This window comes from Rissa tridactyla, chromosome 2 (genome assembly GCF_028500815.1).
Source record: "Rissa tridactyla isolate bRisTri1 chromosome 2, bRisTri1.patW.cur.20221130, whole genome shotgun sequence".
Classification (NCBI taxonomy): Eukaryota; Metazoa; Chordata; class Aves; order Charadriiformes; family Laridae; genus Rissa; species Rissa tridactyla.
Window position 1 is genome coordinate 142,017,179 of NC_071467.1, and position 23,024 is coordinate 142,040,202.

Consider the following 23,024-nt stretch of genomic DNA (forward strand, 5'->3'; position numbering starts at 1 on the left):
GCATATTGCTTTTCATTCTCAGGGTTTTGTCCTCTCAGGAATGTAATTTAAATTCATTTAAATTAACTTACTGAGTTTTTACATTAGTATTCAAGCTTATTTGGTCAGGAAGTAAAAACGGGGAAGAAGTTTGGAATTGTAGGAGGATCTTGACCTCTGTTATATCTTCAATGACTTATCATAAGTATACTGTAATATTTTTTAAAATTTTAGTGTTCTGGCTAGAATACAGCCCATCCTACCTCTCTCTTTGAATTCTGCTTTAGCACAGTTCCTAACGTCTTTGTTTCCTGCAAATATTGTATATTTGATGGCACATCCCTAGCAGTCTGTGTAGACTACATAGAAGGAGCTAGGAGAAAAGAGAGCGAAAAGAAAGTGAGGAGGCATAAAAAGACCAGGACAGTCATTGCATTGACAGGGAAAATGAGGCTGTACTAAATACAATGACAAGGATTTGTTTGTTGGGTTTTGCTTGGTTGGGTTTTTTTTAATTTCTTGTTGCTTTAGGCCAAGGAGTGTTTGAATTCACTCTTATTTCCAGTTGCTGCTTTGCCTTCTGGACAGAAGATGCTACTTTTTTATATGCAAGCAGTTTAATTTGCCACATAGCTGAAATTCTTTCCTAGTGAATATGTGAAATATTATACCCTGAATTTGCGATTAATATGACAAATGACATCGATTTTGTTCTATTCCCTGCTAAAGGTGCTTCACAGACAGAATCACTCCAACTCAATTAAGTGCTATTTTAAAACTAAGTAAAAGACATTCCAGAAACTTTTTAGTCTTGCCCTCATCTAAAACATCCTGACTTGTTACATTATCTTTGTGCCCACGTGGCCGCAACAGAAAATCTCTTGTGCTACTTTCCATTCCTATGATGGGTTGGTGCATGAACTAATCAAAACCACTAACATCTATGTTGATCACTTGCAGGCTTAACGTGGCCGTATACCTATTTAATAAAAGAAAAATGAGTGAAGTGCAGTAACATTTCCTCAGTTGCCATAGAAACCATTGCATCTTATATAGGATACTTGACCGCTTTTGGGCCCCCACCCTTTGATATGCCAAGTGGCTTTCTGTAAGTCCTTAATGTCCTCATCGCCTATTGAAACTGCAATCAGAATCAGGCAACGAGAACTTAAATGCTGCAACTTGAAGACAGGCAATTTCTATCTTAGCTTTATCTGCTTGAATTACAACCTACTACAATTGGATTCCTGTGAACGGCCACTCATATGGTGGGACCTTACAGCATCAGATGCTTTCCCTGGCAATCAAATGCACTTTTTGAGTTGTGGGGAGCAAACTTTTGCATCACGTTAACCAGTTCAGCATTGGTCTAACCTCAGCTGAAAAAAATGGCACCATTTTCCAGGAAAGCAGAACTGACAAAGCGCTGCCTGTGCACCTAAGCCTGCCCAGCCAAAATCCCAGCTGACCCAGTATTTTGAGTCATATGCTGACCTTAGTATGAAAGGGAACTTCAATTAGATGTCTATTGTGTTTTCAAATATAGAAGAATGGCTTTGTGTTCAATGGATTACCCCACTGATTAAGACAAGGAAGCAGATGCTGCAAGGGCATATAGAAGGAAAGAATTTGATTTCTCCTTTTTTATTATAATTCAGAATCTATTCCACGTGCCAGAGCAATTAATACATAAAGTAAAAGCCCACAAACATATTGGGACCATGAGAATTTCCCAATAGACAGAGGTACTGGTACCTATATATAATGAAACTCCCAGCACCTTCCGTGTCCCAAAAAGCAAATAGAAAGGATGGGGGAGGGAGGAGAATCATGAAGGGAAGTCTTTTTATTTTCTTCTTTTCACGTGAAGGTTTATAATTAAAGGGGAAAGTAAATTAATTACATGAATATTAAAAGGTTACTCTTCTATTCTAACATTTGGTCACAAGTTGTCTAATGAAAAGGAATGCAGGCTGGAGGGCTGCCATGCCTTTGCTTCTTTCTGCAGAGGGCCACAGGCTGAAGCAGTGATTGTGCGTGACAGATTCTGGGAACAATGAGCCTGCGCACAGATCATCCAGATGGAGCATGCTTTTCTAAATTACACCAACAACAGGGTGGCCCACAGGCAAACAAAATAGTTAAACAATACATAATAAAGTTTTTATTTGGTATTTCCTGTGAGCCTCTGCCAGTTGCCAGGGAGTGTACTGTATTTTTCTTTTGCTGTATTAATTGTTGACCACAACTGGCAAAGACCCAAACGAGCAGGGACAGATAAGGGGGGGAAAATGGCATCTGGACACTAAAGCCTCAAGTGTACTGGGAAAAAAAAGCACAAAAAAATTACAGCATATATCTGGAATTTTCCAACTAACGATGTGCGGATGTGGTAGCGCTAGGGAAAAAGAGCCAAACTGAGCCTGCTTTGTTCACTAAGAGAGGCCCCCCTGTAACATTCCTTTTAGCTGTGCATATTTTGGCTTCAGTTGTGCAGTTTTAACTATATACTGTGTATGGAGCAGTTCAGTTGTTGCGGCATGAATCTAATGATTTTGTTACAAGAAATAAAATTATGTCAATGCATATGCATTTTTGTTGCTGTGAGATGATTAAACAGAGGCTGTGTTTTAAATGTTAAATTATAGGTGTTAAGTTTTCAGAGGGAAGAGTGAGAAATTTCATTAAGTACAACCCATCACAGCAACAGCTGCAAGGAGGAGACCCTCAGTAGCAGTGAATGCTGCCTTTTTAAACTCATCAATGAAATCAGTCCTTACAGTTATCTGGTTTAGGGAAAAGCCCACAATACAGCATTAACACTTGGATAAAAACAGGAGGCTGCATAAACATGCTAGTTTGATACTATTTTTCTGTTTTCTTTGTCTTTATAAACAGTTAAGGTATTGGCATCTTCTTAAGGAAGTTTTATACTCCTGGTTTACTATACGCCACGGCGTGATTTTGCTACTAATACACAGGTTGCTGTTATTTTCTTCTACAGGTAAAATAGCCTTGCAGATATTAGGCAACCTCTCCAAAGAAGAAGAAAGTTGGTATGAAAACTATCAATATGTATAGAGAAGAAAACCAACTGCACTAGACAGTGACAGGGTTTGCAGCTACAGCAGGTCTGTAGTTTGATTGACGGGGAAGAAATTATTGTTATGAGCTTAAATTGTTATATATTTCTATGGCATTTTTAGATGTACTTGGACCGTCTTCCAGTGACCAGTGGCCCTTGTTGCCACAGGCTTGTTTTCACTTCGCAACTCACATGCTCTTTGTGGCGTTAAGTACTTTGTTTTTTCCTTTGTTTGTGTTTCTGGTTTTAGGGCAGATTTTTTTGGTGATTGGGTTTTAGCTGCAAAGTATGGAAGTCGTGTATTCTATTATGTGTTTGTGCATGTGCAGTTTTCTTCTGTAAGAAAAGTATATAAAAAATGGAATTTCTTCACTTGGCATTATATTCATATGCACGCTGATAATCAGCAGGGCTCAACCTATGGATCAGTCATGTAGATTTCTTCAGCCTAAGCTAGGAGAATATCTGGCTATAGTGGATGGATGTCATAAGTAGCTGATTAAACTAGAAGGCAGGATGTCTAGATTCCCATTCATCTTCCAACACACAGCTACTGCTATTCCTTCCTCTCAAACCTGTATTCCTGTATCTTCTCCAGCTCAGTCTCCTAAATCTAAATCTACTACTTGCTCCCACTACTAAATCTAGCTCCCACCCCAAATCCTCTCTGAAGTCTGCCCTCCCACCGGTCTCCAGACGTGCCCCTCACCAACTTCACAGTCTCCACTGCTTTCAGCTTCAGACCTTCCTCATCAGTCCCCATCTTCTTTAAAAGTTTTTGTCTGATCCCAGTCTCACATGCCTTACTGGTCATTTTTCCTTCTTCCTTTCATAATCATAGTCTTCTTTCCCAGTTGGTGTCAGTTACCCTGACTCTCCACATGCACTCCCACTCCCCATTGTTCTTCAATCCAACAAGGGGATGTCTTAATCTGTTCTCTTAATCTGGTTTTCATACTCACTTTCACCAGTGTGTCCAGCTATTTTAATCTCTGTGACTGAGTCTGATAGGTTCCCCTTCAAACATGGGATAGACCATTTATAGAGTAACAGGCTTTCTACACTCAGTCAAATGCTTGAGATGCCATGATGTCCTGCTGAGCACCCTGGAGCTGGCCTGAAGCATGATTGTTGGAAACAAAATCTTCCGAAAGTTCAATAATTATACACTAGTATAAATCCTTACTGAGCATGTGCTGTTTTTCAGATTTATGACATGGCCAAATTTGGAGCCAAGTTTTACAAGGACAGCAAGAGGCACCTCCTTGACATAGAGGTCAAGTTCCACAGCCCTTGTTCCAAAACATGAGGGCACCAAAGCTTCTCTAAAAGAAGGTCACCAGAATTTAAGATGGGCAAACCATGTATTTTTCCCTAGCCTCACTCATGGAAACCCCTGAATGGCTTCAACTGAAATACTCCAATAAAGCTGAGTATATTCCAGAGAGATCCAGCATGGAAAATGTTATTGTAATCAGTGAAATTTTGGTGAAGTTAAAAAGTGCTGAAAACAGGGTCTTATATAGGTAACCTCGGTAATAGGACATGCTAAAAGCTTGACTGTATTATATATGTGCTGCTTCTGTTGATTGCCCCTTACCAGAATGAATCTGCAGAGTTCCGAGAGTCTCGAAGGACTCTTTCTGTTTCCCTCAGTAAAAGCCAAGGCACAAAATAACTCAGTTTTTACTAATATACGTGCTGTTACCTATGCATGGATCCCTTCTTTATACCATTGTAACCAACAGTTGTGTATCCTACCACATGTGGAAACTGATTCTTATTCACTTTAAAGACCCACTACACATTTCCAGTCCCTAATGGCATCTATAAATGTAATTTATTCACAATTAGGGACATCAGTTGTGAACAAGCTGTCAAAGTGGCGTAAAAACACTAGATGAAGAAAAGGGTTTTTCTTCATCTTTATCTTTCATCTTTAGCTACTGATCACTGACAGGCGCGAGAGTCCTTGAGTCCCATTGAAGTCAGTGAAGTTCAAGAGCAGGTCTATGCTTAGCAACATAAATGTACTGATACCAAAATTCCTTTCCAAATTACAGATTCCTCTTTTTCTCTCATGAAAATGAAAAATCATATATTTGAAACCTAGTGAGCTACTATTCATCATAAAATATGTAAAACTTCACTGGAAGTCAGACTAATTAGAATGGGCTTCATTTCCCATAAGTACATGGATTCCTTCTCCAGTCAAGGACAAGGCAAGTCTTTTAAACTTTGAAAAAGAAGCTGATTTATAGATCACTTTTTATGGGAGCAGTAAGTAATCTACTTTGTACTTGCCTGAGATGTAATTGATTAAAATTACATTTGTGCCTCATGTGTGAGCTACAACACATGGCATTCTTTTGTACAGCATTTCCCGGTCAACTGTCGTTGATCCCAGGTCCTAGAGACAGGAACAGCAGGATGGTTAAAAGATGTCATCTCCAGAACTCGACATTATTTTTCACTCTGAAGATTACACCCCAGAACTGTTTTAAGAAATACCATGAGTCTCCACGTAATTAATTTCAGGGCATGTTGCCAGACTAACACTTCAATTATTCAGATGAAGCACTGGAGGCCTCTTTTACTGTTGCTGATAACACCTTTACTGTAACCAAAAAGAATTAAAATCCATTCTGTTTTTTTCATTAATTGTGCTGTTCACTTCTGTTTTCTTTCTGCTGAATTATCCTAATGGGTTATTTTAGTCTTGTTCCTACTTTGTTTCAAACAAGTTTCATTTTCAAATTTTCTTGCAGTAGCCCAAAACAAAACAAAGTTTATCTGGTGTTTAAAGATGCTTTGTAAATAAAAAAGCTTAAGAAGGAGTCATTTAGACCCATGTTTTGTAAAAGCTTCATATTACAAAAACTAACTTGGTCTAAATTCAGCCTGAGAGTATCCTTCTAAAAACAATCATACTGTTAGCTCTTGAAAACACTTAGTTTCTGATCCCACAATCATTAATGATTTTAAACAGCAGTAACATAACCCCATGATATTAACAAAAAAGAAAAATATTCTAAACTAAATACATTTGTTGTTTGCTATCATAAAAAATTCCTTTTCCTTGCAGACTGACACTTTCCTAGAAAAAATAAATAGTATTTATTAGATGGAATTGTATACTCTCTAGAAAACATAGGTTATTTATAATTTCTTGTTTCTAAAACTACTTTTTAAATACTAACACTTAAAAAGAAGGATGGGTCTAAATATAAATGACTCCACTGTCTGAAGATGTCTTCGTCTAAGCACCCAGAGCTTCCACTGAAATCAGTAGGAATTACATGCATAGTTGGCGCTAGGTTAGAGCTTTTTATAAGATGTCCAGTTGGCATTTTTAATACAGCCTAATAACATTAGCCTTTTCATGCATGACTTCTTTTTGTCTCAGAAGAATAGATGAGGTCCTATAAGTTTCGTCTGTCCATTCTCTACCTTTAGGTTTAGACCCTTAGACCATGCAGCAACTTCAGGGCCTGTTGATCTGTGTCAATCCCAGAGCTGTTGGCACTCGGGCTTGGTTTCTCTGCAGAAGCTCTAGCTTCTAGCACTGCTTCTCTCTTCTCTCCTCCTCAGCATCCATAGAGCCATGCATTGAAGGATTTCCTGACCACATGAGGATGTTATTTACAGAACTTCCTCTGAAAGTTCATGAAGTGGGGGTAGGATGTTGCTGTCCCTGTGTGGCTGTTAATGCTGTGAAAGTTTTCTGGAGATGGCAGGCACTCTTGCAGGGAATATGTAGGGAGATTTTTGCATGGAATGATTGCTTGTGAGAACAGATCTTTGTGGGGAAAAGGCATGGCCAAGCATGATGATGATAAGGAGGGAACACGTATAGACTATGAAACTGATTATTCCAAGGTCAACTGGTAGTAAGGTTGATGTTATCACAAAAGCTCTTGGCTCCCTCTCTGAGACCATTATAGCATTTAGACTAGTTCTTGAATATTAGTTCCCATTTGATTTATTCTTCCTTTTCAAGGATGTATTACATATTGTGATAAACATTTTAGAAGGCATTTCCTGTGTGTCTAGTTTTATCATTTTTATAAGGACTCTGCCTGAACAGTTAGGAGCCATGAGTGATTCACGGAGCAGCAAAAGGGATGTGACGCAGGAGGAGACCTCCTGGATATTGTATTTTTCATTCCCGGGCAGAAGAGAGGCAAAACCTTTTAAAGTAGGAGATCTCTATTCCATACTGGATGCTCCCTTGTGGTGTATGTCCATTGTGCCAATGGCAGTTCAGCCTGTCTTCAATTTTAAGTATCATTCCTCTCCCTACGAGACCCCAGGAGAAGGTATTGCCACCAGCAGCAAACAACATTGGTACTGATTGGCCAGAGAGTACTAAAACATATCTCTGTAAATTGGATATTTCCTTCTCTCCTAGAGACTCGGTATGCTCAGTGTTTCACAACTCCTGGGCCTGTAAACTGATGTCCGTTGCCGGAAGCTGAGAAGATTCTCTTTGTAACATGTAGAACACAGCTAAACCCAGTTCTGGACTATTAAAAATACATCTCAGTGGCTCAGCTCCAACAGCAGATGCAGAATACATATATTAGTCCACACTCCCTTAACCACTGCTGAAATCGGAGTCTGTCAAACAGATGCCTGGAAGTGGATTTGTACTCTCAGAGAAAGTGTTTCCTCTCTAAGGCCTCTGTGCACACAGTGTGCAAGGGGTTAACAAGGGAGCTACTTTGAAAACAGAGGCAGAAGGTCATTGGCGGCAACAGCAAAGACTCCTACAGCCTGCCATGGAGAGCCTTTCACCCGGCATTTCCCACCCGGGGGATTGTAAACATTGGCTCGCAGCCACGGAGTCCTACAGAACTTCTCTTTACTTTTAGCATATACATTTATACATCTTAATGGAAACTGAAGCACGGCAAGTTATTCCTGCATGTCCAGAAGGAGTGAGGGAGCTTCTGTTCGAGTTTCAGTCTTCAGAGATGAGGGAAAGAGCCATTACTCACACTGGAATTTGAAAACATAGAGATATGCTTGTTTAGTGGTACTTCACATGTAACATAGCTGCTGTTCTCAGGCAAACTTTCTCAACTCACAGGAATGTGTAGAATGCTGTCACTTAATCAGAATCCAGAAGAGCTCTTTTATCTGCCATTTGTTAGTAACTAGCAATATTGTTCTTATCTCGTTGTCCTTTAGCCTGATGCAGTGCCCTCAGACATGAGAACTTGTAACATGAAAGCACTCATTACCTTGAACGTTCCTGTTTGTATAGTCTTAAGCTATTATCTCTTTAGCTTAAATAAGATGCTTTGTATCAATTTTGAGAGAGATGGGTCTGTTCTACAATATTATTTTCGCAAATAGAACATTTTATATTTTTATAAGTCTATAACCACTCTGGAGTAGTCTACAGTGATCTAGACTAATTCAGATCTTTTTCATCCAACTAATAAAATGTTATCTGTAATTAATCTACAGTGGAATCTGGCTTATTGAAAATAACATAAATTAATCATATAAGCTTTAAAGTTAAAATTGAGAAATAAAACCTAACAATGTCTAGTATTGGACCAACTGTAACATTCTGGTTTTCTGTTAAATCTTCAGATACTTAACATCAGTTTAGAAAATCCTGTAGCACTTATAAGTGGAGGAAATTTTCTTTTGGGTTCTTTAAAAATCTTGGGCTTTGCTTTGTACTGTGGATCCTAAGTTTTGGCTAGTGAGTAGCGTATCAAATAGCAAGGGAGGAGATGTTGCTTCCTTCTCCACAGAATAAAATAGAATGTCATCTTCTAGAGTTTTTATGAGTCCCATCCATTACAGTCAGAGAGATGGAATACAATCTGCCTAGATCCAAAGTAGAATCCAGCCTGGTTAATGTAATTAATGCCTGCTTTTATTTTTATCCAGTGATGGTCTAATGTAAAATGCATACACATTCCAGAGAGCAGTATCCAGAAACTCGGCTCCTCGCCCCTTCCAGCTGATTGTTCTTAAGCACTCAGCTACTTTCAGACAGAGTCTTGCCCCATGACTCATATACTCCTGGCAAAATAGTGACTTGGCTTCAGCAAAGGCAAGGAAAGAGCTGTCACCCAAAAAATCCCTAGCCTAGTGGTCAAAGTATTTGGGTGGATATAGGAGGTGCCAATTAAGTCTCCTTCAGGCTGAGTTTCCACTTTGAGATTAACATAATAACATCTGTACAAGATGTTAATGTGGATGCAAATACATATTGCTTCCACCGTCACTCTTAGTTACAGGCTTCACCAGGTAGGACTCCATATGGACTTCTGTTGAAAACATTCAGGTATTTAGGGTATCTCTCTGCCTAAACGTGCATCAATGCAGTAGAGCTTCAGCTGAAGCTCAGGTGCTTGTTTCTGCAGCACAGGCCTTTCTAACGTGTGTGACCATCTACACTTAAGACCCACAGACGCTTTCAGATTAAGAAAAGGAATTTGATGAGTAAAGATACCTACGAAGCTCACAGCCTTGGAAAGTCAGCTGATTGTGCTGGGATTTTATCAGTCTTAAGTTCACAAAGCTACTTAAATGTGAGATTCAGATAGCCTGAAGACTCCTCTTAGTCTTTTTGTCATTCTCTACAGTCATTGGTTTTGCCACGAAATTACATGTCTACAGCAGGTCCTTGTCCTGTTGATATTTACTTCAAAACTCAACTCATTTCTAATGATCTGTGGTATGTTTAAGTATGTATAAACACATACACCTATCCATGTATTGCATCTGTATATAGAAAGTTAATCTTTTTCTTTTTTTCTGGAAACCTGTATAATTCCAACATTGGACCCAAGTTCCATGGGAGAGAGATCTGTGGTGGCTTTCATGGGTTTGCTTTATTTAGTTATTTTCTGTTCAAAACCGAACTCTAACACAGCACCCCAGGAAGTGGGGAGACTTTTTTCTATTAACCAGACTCTGGTTTTCTAGTAGCAATGGAAAGCTGGTCTTCATTATAAAGCCAAACCATAAGTGGTAAAGCTCATATTCTCTAGTCTGATGAACTCGGGAAGAGACCATGCAGTCACAAGGGCAGCTTCTGAGGATCTCGGCATGGAGCCGACCATGGTTTGGTCCTTGGCACAAGTTAGAGCTACATGTTCTCCTTCTCCCAGGGACTGGACATAAGTGATGTGAGAAGAGCTGGATACCACCCAGTGGGAATATGTAGGGTGCTAGATGAGTTGGTTTTGTGGCTACCTAAAGACGTAGAGCACAGCAAAGCAACTGGAACAAGGCCCAAGATCTGGTACTGGAAATTATGACTGTTCCCTCAGCTAGCTAATGCCAACAGGTGATTGAGCAAGTGGAAATGTGCCAAATTGCTGCAGCCAGATCCAGAACAAGACCTGTATTCCAAGGCACAGTCGCAGGCTGTCACCTTTTTAATGCTTTGTTTCTTTTGGTATTGTGGAAGGAATTCTCTTCTTTCTTAGAGTAGATGTTTGACTTGATATAAGACTTGGTATAAGAAGCCAATGGTGTTTATTTCTTTCTGCCTTTGTGGTTTTTTCAGCTCTGAAATAGATCATTAGAATTTGCTAATAATTAGTTTCAATCTACAAATTTGATTATTGAGTCTTCAAGCATGACTGAAGATTGGCTACTTTTTTTTTTAAAGCCAGTGAGTGTTGTCAAGTATCTCTGTATGTAAATACATTGCAATATCAGCACAAGCCTCATTGCATGCAAAGCTGACCACTTCTGCAAAGAACTGAGCTGTCCTTCCATAGAAGGCTGCTCTGCAGCTCAGAGATTAGGGCATCATGGGTTTGAGTTTAATGCACGGCAAGCCCTGGCAAAGCTTTCTTTGACTTTCCTCAGCTCTGGATCAGGTACGACAGTGTTGCTGATATTATTTTTGCTTCTTTCGTTTTGTATAAAGATAAAACACTTTTCAAGTGAAGTTTCAGGTAGTCTCTCAGAAGTGTTCTCTGTAGGTGTCGGTAGAGAATTCTATGAAATATTCTGCTTAATGGAAATGTATTTCCTTGTATTAGTTTTGAGGTAAGTTCTGAATTATCACTGATGGTTGAAAATATTACCTCATCCTGAGAGACAGTTTTCCTTTCTAGTAGCTGTTGCACACAGCTGCTTAGTGCACAGAGACTTTTGAGGTAAAAACCACCAAATGTAGGTAAAGTATCTTCCGCTAGTGTTTATATACACACCCATGATGTGCAAACACACACACACACACACGCACGCGCTCCTACTGACAACGGATGTACCTAGAAATATTCTTCAGCAGCACCATCACACTGGGTTATGTGGTTCTTCCTAGAAACAAAAAAGCAAAATTCTGATTAGTTTTGTGTATCTAAACCATCAAAGAAATTAATGGCTTTTTTATTTGCCGTTATCTCACAGTAGACGCTAAATCTTGCTTTCTTCAAAGCACAAATGTGTTAGCATCAAAAAAAGGAGATCACATTCTAAAAAAACAACTTGATAGTGGGTGGTACATGTGATCAGGATTTGTGTCTTCTATAAATAGATAATATTTGGCTTGATGATTTAACTAATGAAATAATAACAAGAACTCTTCCACTTTTCACAAAGCAGTTAATCAAGCTTGTGCCTAAAACAGAGACAAATGTGAATAAAGAGATAAAATTGCTATTACCATGTGCATTTCATGAGGCCCATAGCACTTGAAAGGATGTCATATATTTTATTTTTTTTTAAACCTTTTGTCAGGAAATAAAGTGCTTTCTAAAAGCCACCAGGATAGTTTGGTACACTTTTACTTCAAAAGGGAAACTATTTTAATGCTTCTATAAACAGACAAAGTGTAATTATCTTTCTCTAAGAAAGAACCGTTCTCTCCAGCCATACCCATCTCTGTGATGAAACTGAAAACAGATAATAGTCGAAGAACCGCTACTCAAAAAAGAGATTAAACAAATATAATTATTCAGGCTGGTATTATCCCAGGAAACTAAAGCACCTTGTATAATGTAGTGATTATTACCTTCTCCACTATGGTTAGAAATAATAATAGGTCTTCGGAGATAGATTAAAGAGATTACGCTTTATAAACACGTAACGCTTAGTGAATGATTTAAGGATGGTGGTGGGAATATACAGTAAGGCAGTCCCCAGCAAGTAAAGCAGACACACTCCTCTTCCAAACCAGGGATGAAAAATATGTTGAAGCCATTGTACAAAGTTTGAACAGCCTACGCTCCTATCTTGGCCTTATTACACCTTTTGGACAGTGTTTTGGAAGGGCTCTCTCCCCATGCTGGAGGTTGCTGTGCAAGTGCTGCAGGGTGCAATAAGGCATCATCCCTCTCTCCCTTCCTCATCTCTTCTTTCATTGCCCCTCTCTCCAGCAAAGTTTCCCTGTATCCCATAGGTGTGTTCTGCTCTTGCAGTTCTCTGGGGTGTTCCTGGGGGGCATGGAGGTGGAAGGGGAGGGGGGCAATGTCCTCACTGCTGCAGCGGAGCAGTGCGGGAGAGGGCTGGAGGTGGCCAAAGGTCTGCCCGCATGGCGCAGAGCAGGGCCACCTTGGGCTGCCCAGGGAGGCTCAGAGCAGCATGTAGGGCACGTGTCAGAGCCTGTGATCCTGCAGAAATGCAACCACCCCATAACTTAGTGTCACCTACCCTCTGAATTGTCACTTCTGCCCTGCGCAATCCTGGTTGGCAGGCAGTCTTCCAAACTGCAGTTGATGAAACATGACGAGCCAAATTCTTTCTTTTCCTAAGCAATTTTAATATTACATTGACCTCAATCAATGCTTTCTTCAAAGAAGAGAGGGAGGTGTGTTAGAGTCTCCCCGCAGTGGAGACTGAAGCCAGGCTTCAATCAATATGCAAGCCTGGATTTTTAGCCATCTGTAATTCTGTCCTCTACAACTAGTCTGTGGCGAATGTGTCAGGCTTAGTCATACAGCTGAGGAGAAATTTTCTACAAAGTTTGAAGAAAATTGTGCAAGTCATTTTAGAGTCCCAGAGCTGAAAAAGAAGCCATGCAGTAGCAGCTCTATCGTAAAGTTGGAAAGATTCCCCTTTAAATCCTCCTCAACAGTTTGAAGTGATAGATTTTTTGTGAAGTTGGGAGACCACGAAGCAACACTGAAGATCTTTATTCTACATAATGCACTATATATTCTATAGCTATGTTCCCTCATTTTTACTCAAAAAAGAAAGGGAAAAAATGAAAAATAGTCAAAATGTGCCCCCAAAATAATGTGAAATCCCCATTAGTGAGAACAGAACAAAGTAACTTAGCTTAAAAACCATGTTAGGGAATGTAAAAAAAATAAATTTACAAATATCTTTCATGAGGCTGAAATGCTTTAAGCAATGAAATGAGCTGGTGTCTAATGGCAAATATAATTAACAAAATCAGCACCAAAAAGAGTACAGTAGAAACCACAATTACAAAAGCGAAAGATTTGGAAGAAGAATTTTATTTGGTTTCAAAGATACTTTGTATGAATTTAAGCATCTTCCTAATTGCTTTTGTGGCATGATTTCTATGAAAGCTAATATTTTAAAAGGTTTTATAGGCCTCTTCAAAGTCCCCTCAGAACTAGTTAGAGTAGGATTAATCTCATCCAGCTTTAGATGTCTAAAAAGATGTCTACGTGCAGGCCAGTCATAAGCAGTTGCAGCATGTCTTCATCTGACCTGTAAAACACACTTAGGATATAATAAGATCAGCTGCTGGGTGAGATAAGGAGTGGGCCATGCCTCTCCCACCCCATCACCCTCCTGGAGCCCCCTCTGAATCAGCGGAGAGGAGGGAAGCATGGCAAAATGCCTTCTCTCTGGAATGAAAGGAAGACCCGGGACCACAGCGTGACTCACTGGCTGGTAGATTAAAGAATGCCAGGAAACATTCGTGGGTACTGGAGCTCGATTGTCTATACTGTTAAATTATTAGAATGGTTCCTGGCATGGTTTTGAGTTATGCCAACCAGCCTTTCCTCAGACAGTTCCTAGGCACAGTTAAGCATGGACCAGAGACCATTCCCAATAAGCAGTTTGCATGCGGTCACCTTTTCTGGGAGGCTGAGAATTTAATAATATGGACATAGGCCACTCTGTGCCTGTTGGTCTCAGTGCCAAAGGAACATTTCCTGTCCCATTTAATTTCCTAGCACAGACATAGCCACTGTGTTACAGTCTGATCCCTGCTTTGTTCCTGTAGCTGTGCAACTGGGCATTGGTCTGTACTTAAGTCTGTGGCAAACCGAAATGTAGTCTTTTGTGTCTGTGTTACTCAACCCCATCCCTAAACCTCTGTTTGTCTTTGTCCTTTTTGAACTGTGTGCTATTCAGACAGCAACTATATTTGGAAAGGGCTGTGTATTGTGCAGATCCATTTAAATTAAGCAGTTATGCAAAAGTGAAAATCTGCTCTGTAAAGTAAATGGAAATTAAATGAGACTGACACAATCTTGTTTTCACATGGCTAGTGAGCAGATACTTACCACTGATTTGATTTTTCATCAGAAACAGGTACCATGAAGTGCAGGATCGAAACTCCTGGGGCTAGATGGTCCCAGATGGCAAGATCTGTCAGGTGTAAGACGGCAGAAAACTTTATTTCAAAAGAACGTTCTCTTTCTTCTTTTCACTCTAAATGCAGCTTTCCCCTTGCTTCTCACTGAGCACATTTCCTTCTTTAGGGGGTCATACACAGCCTTGGTAGACTTGCAGATTTTCTTTTCCGTTCTAATACCTCTCAGATACATATTTATTTTCTCCTGAAGAGCTGCCTAAATCTATTGACATTTGAACTATTAGAAGCAGTGATCTGCAGCTACTGATATCATCCTTATCTGATATCATCCTTATCTGGTATCATCCCATCATACCTGGGTAGTGGAAACATAAAATGTGCACTGGAAAAGGAGCATAGTTACTCTTTTAGGTGTGTACGCCTTCCAGTGTATGAATTATTCTCAGTCTTTTTGTATGTAGCTTAATCTATGAAATACAAACGTCATAGGGTATCCTCAGGGCAGGCAGAGTGAGTTGAGAAGCTAAAGGGAGAAAAGGAGCTAATTTGTCCCAGGTGCATTTGGAGGCTGTTGGAAGAAGAGGGGACAGGGTGTGAAATTCAGGAGAGTTTGGGGGGGCAAGGGAGCAGATGGGGAATGTGAGGGAAGGCAGAGCACATAGAATGCGACAGGGCAGCAAGTTGTGTCCACCCGAGCATTTGCACATGAGCAGCAGGGGTTTAGGCATGTTTGGTGATGTTGTCAGGGGGCCCATTGGCATGTGGCAGAAAGGCAGAGGCAGGGGAGAGGAGCCAGGAGGTTGGGGACAGCTGGGAGGAACCTGGCTGGTGTAAGAAGGAGCTAGAGAGGCCAGGCAGGGTGAGGGGAAGCAAGGAGGAGGCAAAGGAGGGAAGTCTATTAGAGAGGAGGGCTAAAATGCAACACGGTCAGTAAAGCCTACAACCTCCAAAGTATTTAGGAGTGTTGTGCTGAATTTAGGATGTCCGTCAGCACGTGAGTGCAGACCCCTTCTCCTACAGAGCAATCACCATGTGCCACATTACGTGTGTGTCAGATATTGAGGACAGGCAGAATTTGAGGGCAATGTACCAATGCAGGTGCTTGCTTTTTTCGTCCTAAAAATGGGACTTTATCAAGCAGCTCTTTATCAAGAGCTCTTTCTCTCAGGGAGAGCCTGTCTCACTGGTGGTGTGGCTTACCTAAGCAAAGCATTTTTTCATTCTAAGTCAGAACCGTGCTAAAGAGGAAGCGATGATCTAGTTGTTCAGCCTCACCATATCCTGTGTTCAGAATAATTTTCATTTCTACTTATCTGCAAATGTTAATGGAATGTCCACAAATATTTTCTTGGTTTCTATGGTAAGAGAAAGAGAGTGTGAAACTCTGTCAAAACCACTGCATCATCTGCATCATCCTGTGCTTTTCAGGAGACGACCCTGACCACTAGAGGAGTCATCTGTGGCACTATTTGTGTGCAAACTGACATTTAGTACATTTTGATCCCTTTCAGATTCACATTTTGAAATACAAACTTGCATATGACAAACCATAAAGGTTACTTGGTCACTTTTATAATTACACAGTAATGACAGAGTATATCAAAACAGCTCAACACAGATTACTTACTCTCTGACTATAAAGCAATCCGGCATTTGCTGGAATTTAGCTGTAAGACTTTGGAAATAACTTCTTTTAAAGGTTTAAGTTTCTGAATTACTCAGAAAAAAAAATCTCCTGGTCCCCTGTGTACGCATGCATGGATCGTAGCAGGGTGCAAACGCCTGGGGAACTGTGCCAGTAAGTGGTCACGTGGGAGAAGCAGCTAATATGCTGCACGCTTCCGCAGCCTTCCGAAAACAGCACTGTTTCCCCTGAGCGAGCACCCAGCGACCGGCCACGAGCTACGATACTCCTCTCAGGAAAGGCGCAGCTGTCCTGTGCCCCATGTCCCTGGAAAAGGGACTTCAGTTTGGGGCATACATTGTCAGAAGTATTCAAGCTGTCTCACAACCATGCATCCCCCCAGTCCTTTGCCTGTGGGAGTGCATAGCCTTAGTGTGGCAGGGCTGGTGGGGCTGGGGGAAATAAAACACCCTTCCACTCTGTGTGAGAAGGGTCGTGTGGATCTCAAACCAGGAATAGTGAGGTTTGGTGATATTCCTGCAGATCAGAGATCACACAGCTTTTGCTCCTGACACTGCACCCTGCCATTGACAAACAATAATGGATTGAAATTGTTATATCTAATTTCTCAAAGCAACGATTCCTCAATAAGCTTTTCCATGAATGTCCTGGGAGACTAAAAGTGCAGATCAGTTTGAGAAGTATTTCTGCATCAGGAAAAATGTGTATGTGTTTTAAGAGGTATTCTATCTGGTTCAGATTGGGCAACTCCAGTAAAAATCCCTGACCTCCAGTTACATTTGTCATCTTCCCCTGGCGCAAATGTCTGAAGAAACTTTTCTGGGTTTTATAGAGAGAAATATTTTGGAAAAGCGTCACTGGTATGGTAGCAAATCAGGAACAAGACAGATGTAGTTAAATAATGCCCAACTTCCACACGGGAATCTGTTTCTGTGGACAGGTATCTGGACATCTAGCTTGCCAGTGCAGTACTTTGCACTGTGTTATTGAACTGTTTCAAAGACAAATTTTATGAATAGACATCAAAGTGTTTAAGAGGACTGTTAGCAAATATGACCACTTGTGCAAATATCCGTGAACCTCCCTTCAATAGCCATTCAGTAGTTCCAAAGGCTGTCAGGGCATGTAATGATTGTAATAAATGTTGTATTTGCTTTTGTTTCAGCTGGCTTTGACCAGCAAATTCGGCTGATTACTTCCATTGTTATTTTTGCTTAGAAGACAATTATATTGTTATCATTAAAAAACCCCACTCATCTTACACATTTCTTTGTACTGGTCTTGAAATTCAGAACTCACTATCCTGGTTAACATAATTTTTAAAATTATTTTCATTCTTATCTTTGCACTTGGTTTTTTTTCAGTGTTTTTGCTTTGTTCTATGCTCCTCCTGAATGCTGCATCTCCCACCTTTGTGTTTGTTGGAGAAACAAACCAATAATTGTTGAGACCCTCCCTGCCCCCAGACTGATAGTCACAGGTTTAAATTATAGCACGCTCTAAGAAAATATTGATATTTAGCTGATGATCTTGTGTTGTTATGGCTGGATTATAACTGCATTCAGGAGTGAGAAACTCCTGTGGCTCTGAGATTATATTCTAGCAACATAAAAGCTCACACAGGACTCTGAAGAAGCTCCTTGTGTTCTTCTGTAAATAGACTGAAGATACAGTCAGCCTCATCTGTATTTAGTCTACTTGTGGGAAACAAAAGGATAAATATAAACTGTCCCATCTCTGTTGTGGGTCCAATGTGCAGGACTCATCAAAGTACATCGATGGAGCAGTGCCAGTAAAATTCCCACTGGGTCCCTACAACTTGTTGCGACATGACCACCAGGACAAGAACAGCCTAAAAGCAGATGCTTTACGGGCGTATGTTCCTGGGAAAGGGTGTATCATTTGGAAATAAATTGTGAGAGAAGTTAGTGCTGGTCCAACCAGCAGCACATGAGCAGAGACAGTCATACAACTAAAAAGGTCAGAAATCTGCCAGGGGTCCCTGTGCTGTGTTGCTTAGTTGAAAACTGACATTTTATGGTATCTCTGTGTGCGAGGAAACCACAGTGGACAGCCTTTGGTAAGGGGCAGCTTTGAGGAGGGTTTGACTTAATCTGTATCCAACTGAAAAAATATAAGTTATAATTTCTTCAGTTCAACATGAAGAGAGAACTTTTGAGACAGGTCAGACACATTTACCCAGGTTGGCCCATACTCTTGAGCTAACTCCATTTCTTTTACAAAAAGTAATACATAAACTATGAAGGGCTTAGGACAGACAAGGGCTGTTTTGTCCTGTGGGTAAACCCACAGTATTCCCTAGTTTATTCTTTTCCAGTTTGGTGACTACATCTAAGGGATCCACAAAAGTTGTTTAAGAAAAGCAGGTCTTGTTCAGTAGACTCATATTTCCTCTATGGAGAGTTCAGATGTCCACTGGAAAGTGTTTGGGGTCTGTACATTGCAAAAGCATCAAAGCATTGTTCTGGTAGCGTGCTGTGATACTGTGATCTCACACCAATGCTCTACTCTGACATTGTATTTTTGTGGTACCCTGAACCGCACTGTTCTTGACAAGAAGTGGCCTCACTTCCCAACTCGTCACCACTGCAGCTATCCATACTGAGATTTTCCATCGAGAACCTTTTCCTATGTGCTGGCCAAACCAATTTGCCCTGATCTGTGAGATTTTACACTTTGGATTAAACTAAATGGGAGCTGTATATACAACACTTAGGAGGTTGCAATTGTGTAGCTAAACGTGCTGTCTCTTATGTTCCTTTTTGTTTTACAGGTTGTTACTTTGTGGTATAGAGCTCCTGAAGTTTTGCTTCAGTCCAGCTATGCAACACCAGTTGATCTTTGGAGCGTTGGCTGCATATTTGCAGAAATGTTCCGTCGAAAGTAAGAAATACAGTTTTATTTTCTTCATGTTTTTCATTTGAAATTTGAAAAAATGTGCAGTTATGTCTGGTACAATACCAGACATACAATACAATACAATACCTTTAATTGGAAAGGCCTGATAGGATGTTTTATTTGCAGCATAAAATGTAAAAACTATTGCGAATTCATACTTGATGCCATCTTGGAGTCTTTCTTTTTTGATGGGGGTATGCCTCAGCTCTTGGTAAAGCCTGTATGAGCATTGTTGTATTCCTGTTACACCTGAATCCTATATCATCCTGCAGATGAAAGTGGGCTAGAGAGGCTGTTGATCAATTTGAGCAAAGCTGCATTCTGGAAAGGATTTAGCCTGAGGAAGGCAGGGCATGGTGGTCAGCAGATTATTCTTGTGCTGGAGTTTGTGTATTGGAGCATCAGGTGTTTGCTTGTAGCCCCTCTTGGTATTTTTGGCATCTCAGAAATCACTGTAAAGTTGATTTCTAGAGGTAGGAAACAGAGGTAGGATTTTTTTAAGAATAGGCTATTTAGCCTGAGTGTAGGGTAACAGAGACAGTTAAATGTAGTCCAAAAAAGCCAGATAAAAGATTTTTTTTGACTGATTCAATTAAATTGGCTGTCAGAACTGTCTTGCTACAAAATATTACTTCTGGATGCAGATGAGTTGTGAATTCAAGAAGAACACTTGTGTACTGGTCTTCCCCCATGGGAGGACACTAGTATGGAGGTTGTACCATGTAGGGGGTGGAGAGGAACAAACCCCCAAGAACCTTAACAAGGTAAATCTGTCTCAATATTAACCAAATCACATGCATTTTTGTTGAGTTTACTGCAAAAAGTGCATGTTGGCATCACCTGGGTGATCTCCATGTAGAAACTGTATAGCATTTTGTAACATTACTGTGAAATCAAAGAATATATGTGAAGAAAATAAGAAAGAAAATGATAGACTGGATGGCCAAAAAAACCAAAATGAATACAATTTAAAAGGAGAAGCCATACTGCAAGGACCTTGAGAAACATTTAATTTATACAATGTGAAGTTCAAAATACTAATTGACGTCTTGCAAAATAACTCTGGGATTCTACTACTTATTAATGTTAGTATATGGAAAAATAATTTTTCTTGGGCTTCTTGCCTGGTCAAATGGCCTGGGTAGAATTATTATACTCCACCCTCTATGTCTCTGACTCAGAAATGAGGTCAGAAAATGAGAGAAAAAAAGAATGTGGAGTTTAGGAGTATCAATTAAACCCTCCATTGCAAACTTTTAAAGACTTAGTCTTATCCCATATACTGCCAGGTTCACAATAGCATTTAGCCATTGATGTTTTTTTCTGATTTAAGTAGCAGAATCAACACCTTCATTTTAGCATTTGCAGTAAGAGTGATACAGAACAAATGACTGATCACAGAACTTTATTACATGCTCAAAACTCTCATCTTTTTCTCATTTAATTTGCAGTATTCTGACAGACGCAAAATATTGCCGTATACAAACACCACCAATTTAATTTTATTTTTCCCTTTATGATGTATGAGCCTCACTGACCCTCCAAATCCAACATGGTAAATTAAATTAGGGACAGTTAAATTTTCTACTTGTTTACGAATGCAAATATTACATTAATATTACAAAATCAGAGACTTTTTTTTAAATGGAAATGAGATCTGACTTGAAGCAGAGTTTGATAAAACCAGGACTTCTCTTATTCTTGCCAAGTGCAGGGTCAGTCTGACATTCTCAGTCCTAAATTTGGGAGACTGTCAAAAACTGTAGAGGTCAGGAATCTGCCAAGTCTGTATGTACTATGTTGTTTCATTGGAAACAATATGACTTTCACATACTTCAGTATACAAGCATGATTTGGAAGACCTCATTGCCATAAAGCTACAGTGAACAGCATTGAATGCTATCTCCATGGACTGTTGTATTGGGTTAATGTTGCAATACTCTCTGTATGATATATGTTGTCTTTCTGATTCTCTTGATGGATTGCAAAAGAAAACCCATGTTACTGTGACCTTGGTAGCAATAAACTGTAAAATTTTGCAAACTCCATGGATTATTTCCAAAAGATTGAATAAATGCAACAGCTATTTCTGCTGGAAAATGGTGGTGCCCTTGGGTAATCACCCATCTGAGTTTCCACTGGTGTTGATAGGATAAGTGCATGAGAATGAAGCTAAAGCTTAGAAGTAGATGCTGGTTTGACATCAAGACAACCTTTTCTTTTTACTGTCTTACTGGGTACTCGTTGCCTTCTTTCCCTACTCTCTTTTGCGTTCTCCTTGAAAGATTTTAAAGCTCTGTTATTTTTAAGAGATGTACTGAGACTCCTCTGGGCTTTTTTGTATCATGGAGACTTCACTGGAAAGGATTTGGAAATAAAACAGTACACAGCATCACAAAATATATCAGAATCCTGTTTATGACAAGAAGACGTTTGACAGTTTTAGTTTGCTAGAATATAGTTTTGTAGGCTGTTACAAACAAAGTCAGGGTGCTGTACGTTTGGACAAGTATAGGAGAGAGGTTAGCGCTGTATGAATGGTCCAGTCCCTATGTTACAGATTGCTATGTCTCTAAGTGACAGGCACCTCAATTAATTTAAATCACCCTTAATCCAAAACAGTTTAAGACAAACGCAAACGAAGTATTTGTTTAAGAAATAGATACAAAATACACAAAAGTGTATAAAGGAATTCATAGACACAATAAAATAAAATAAATATATCTTTGTCTAGATATACCTAGAGTAAATTTGAACATTTTTGTCATCTTGGCTGATTCAGCTAAACAAATTACACTTCTCAGCTGAGGACGATGGTCCTCCTGCAATCTGAAGTTTGTATAAAGTCATAGCTATATTTAAGACATGCACATTTTAATTATGGTGCAGTTTTGTAGGCTTCTGCATACATAAACACATAAAGGTTGTATCCAGAAACCACTCACATGGATTCCCAAGGTTCCTACTCTACTTACAGATCAGCAATAAATTGCTCCATAGTCAGGTGTATGTGTTATGTATGCAGAAGCTATTCTGATTTGTGCATCGTTTTCTGTCCATATGCACTGCTGATGAGAGCACCTCCAAATAAAGCATTACTTGAAAATTTCCTCATATGGTAGATTCAATTTTAAAATTTCCATTCTAGTTAAGTAGGTTGCAGTGACTTTAGACACATTTGGATGGACTGTCCTTATCTAATGAAAGCGTAAACGTATTTGTCACAGTGACTGTTTTCTTTGTGATTCAGAAGCTATGGTGCATTGATAATAATAACTAGTAAGGCAAATTGTAAGGTGTGCTGTGGCTTGCAACGATATCACAGAATCCTTCAGAGATACAGCTGGCAGGACTGACAGGGGCCCGATGGCATGGGGGCATCCTTTGACACAGCAGCTTTTTTTTTTTTTTTAACATTTAGGTAAAAATAAGGATTACTTATAAAAAGGGTTTCACTCTGAGGCTAAGCATTTTCCTGGCTAGTAGGAAAGGGCCTTGTACCTCCTACTCAGTCAATAACTCATTAAAGAGAAAGGCAATCATGGGAGTAGCATCCACTTCTGTCTAGATACATGAAACTCTTCCAGCTGGCTCAAGGACTGCGGACGGCTCCAAAGCAGGAAGCCATGACCAGTGTTTTAGGGGAAGAAAGGAATGTCTTTCTTTTTACTTGGATTAGGTAATACTTAATCAAGGTGAATAAGTGTGAGAGGGAAAGACTGGAATCTGAATCTGGGTGAAATGATCTATAAAAGAAAGCAGGGATCACCGGTCTTGGACTCTCTTCTGAGTAGGCAGTCTTGAGAAAAAATGTGGAAAAGTTTCAGTGCTTAGTGTATCTATAGTGTATCTATACATGCCCAGTCTTCAAAACCACAAAACCACAATGCACA

General features: G+C 39.8%; 1 protein-coding gene across 3 annotated transcripts in view; it reads left to right on the top strand.

Annotated features, from left to right (window-relative positions):
- The window catches only part of CDK6 (cyclin dependent kinase 6), a 139,524-nt gene that overhangs the window by 78,014 nt on the left and 38,486 nt on the right, over window positions 1-23,024 (top strand). For all 3 annotated transcript variants that reach the window (XM_054190841.1, XM_054190843.1, XM_054190842.1), the window contains one exon: window positions 19,007-19,116. In XM_054190841.1, coding sequence (XP_054046816.1) covers window positions 19,007-19,116 — 110 coding nt within the window. The remainder of the gene's footprint in view (window positions 1-19,006; window positions 19,117-23,024) is intronic.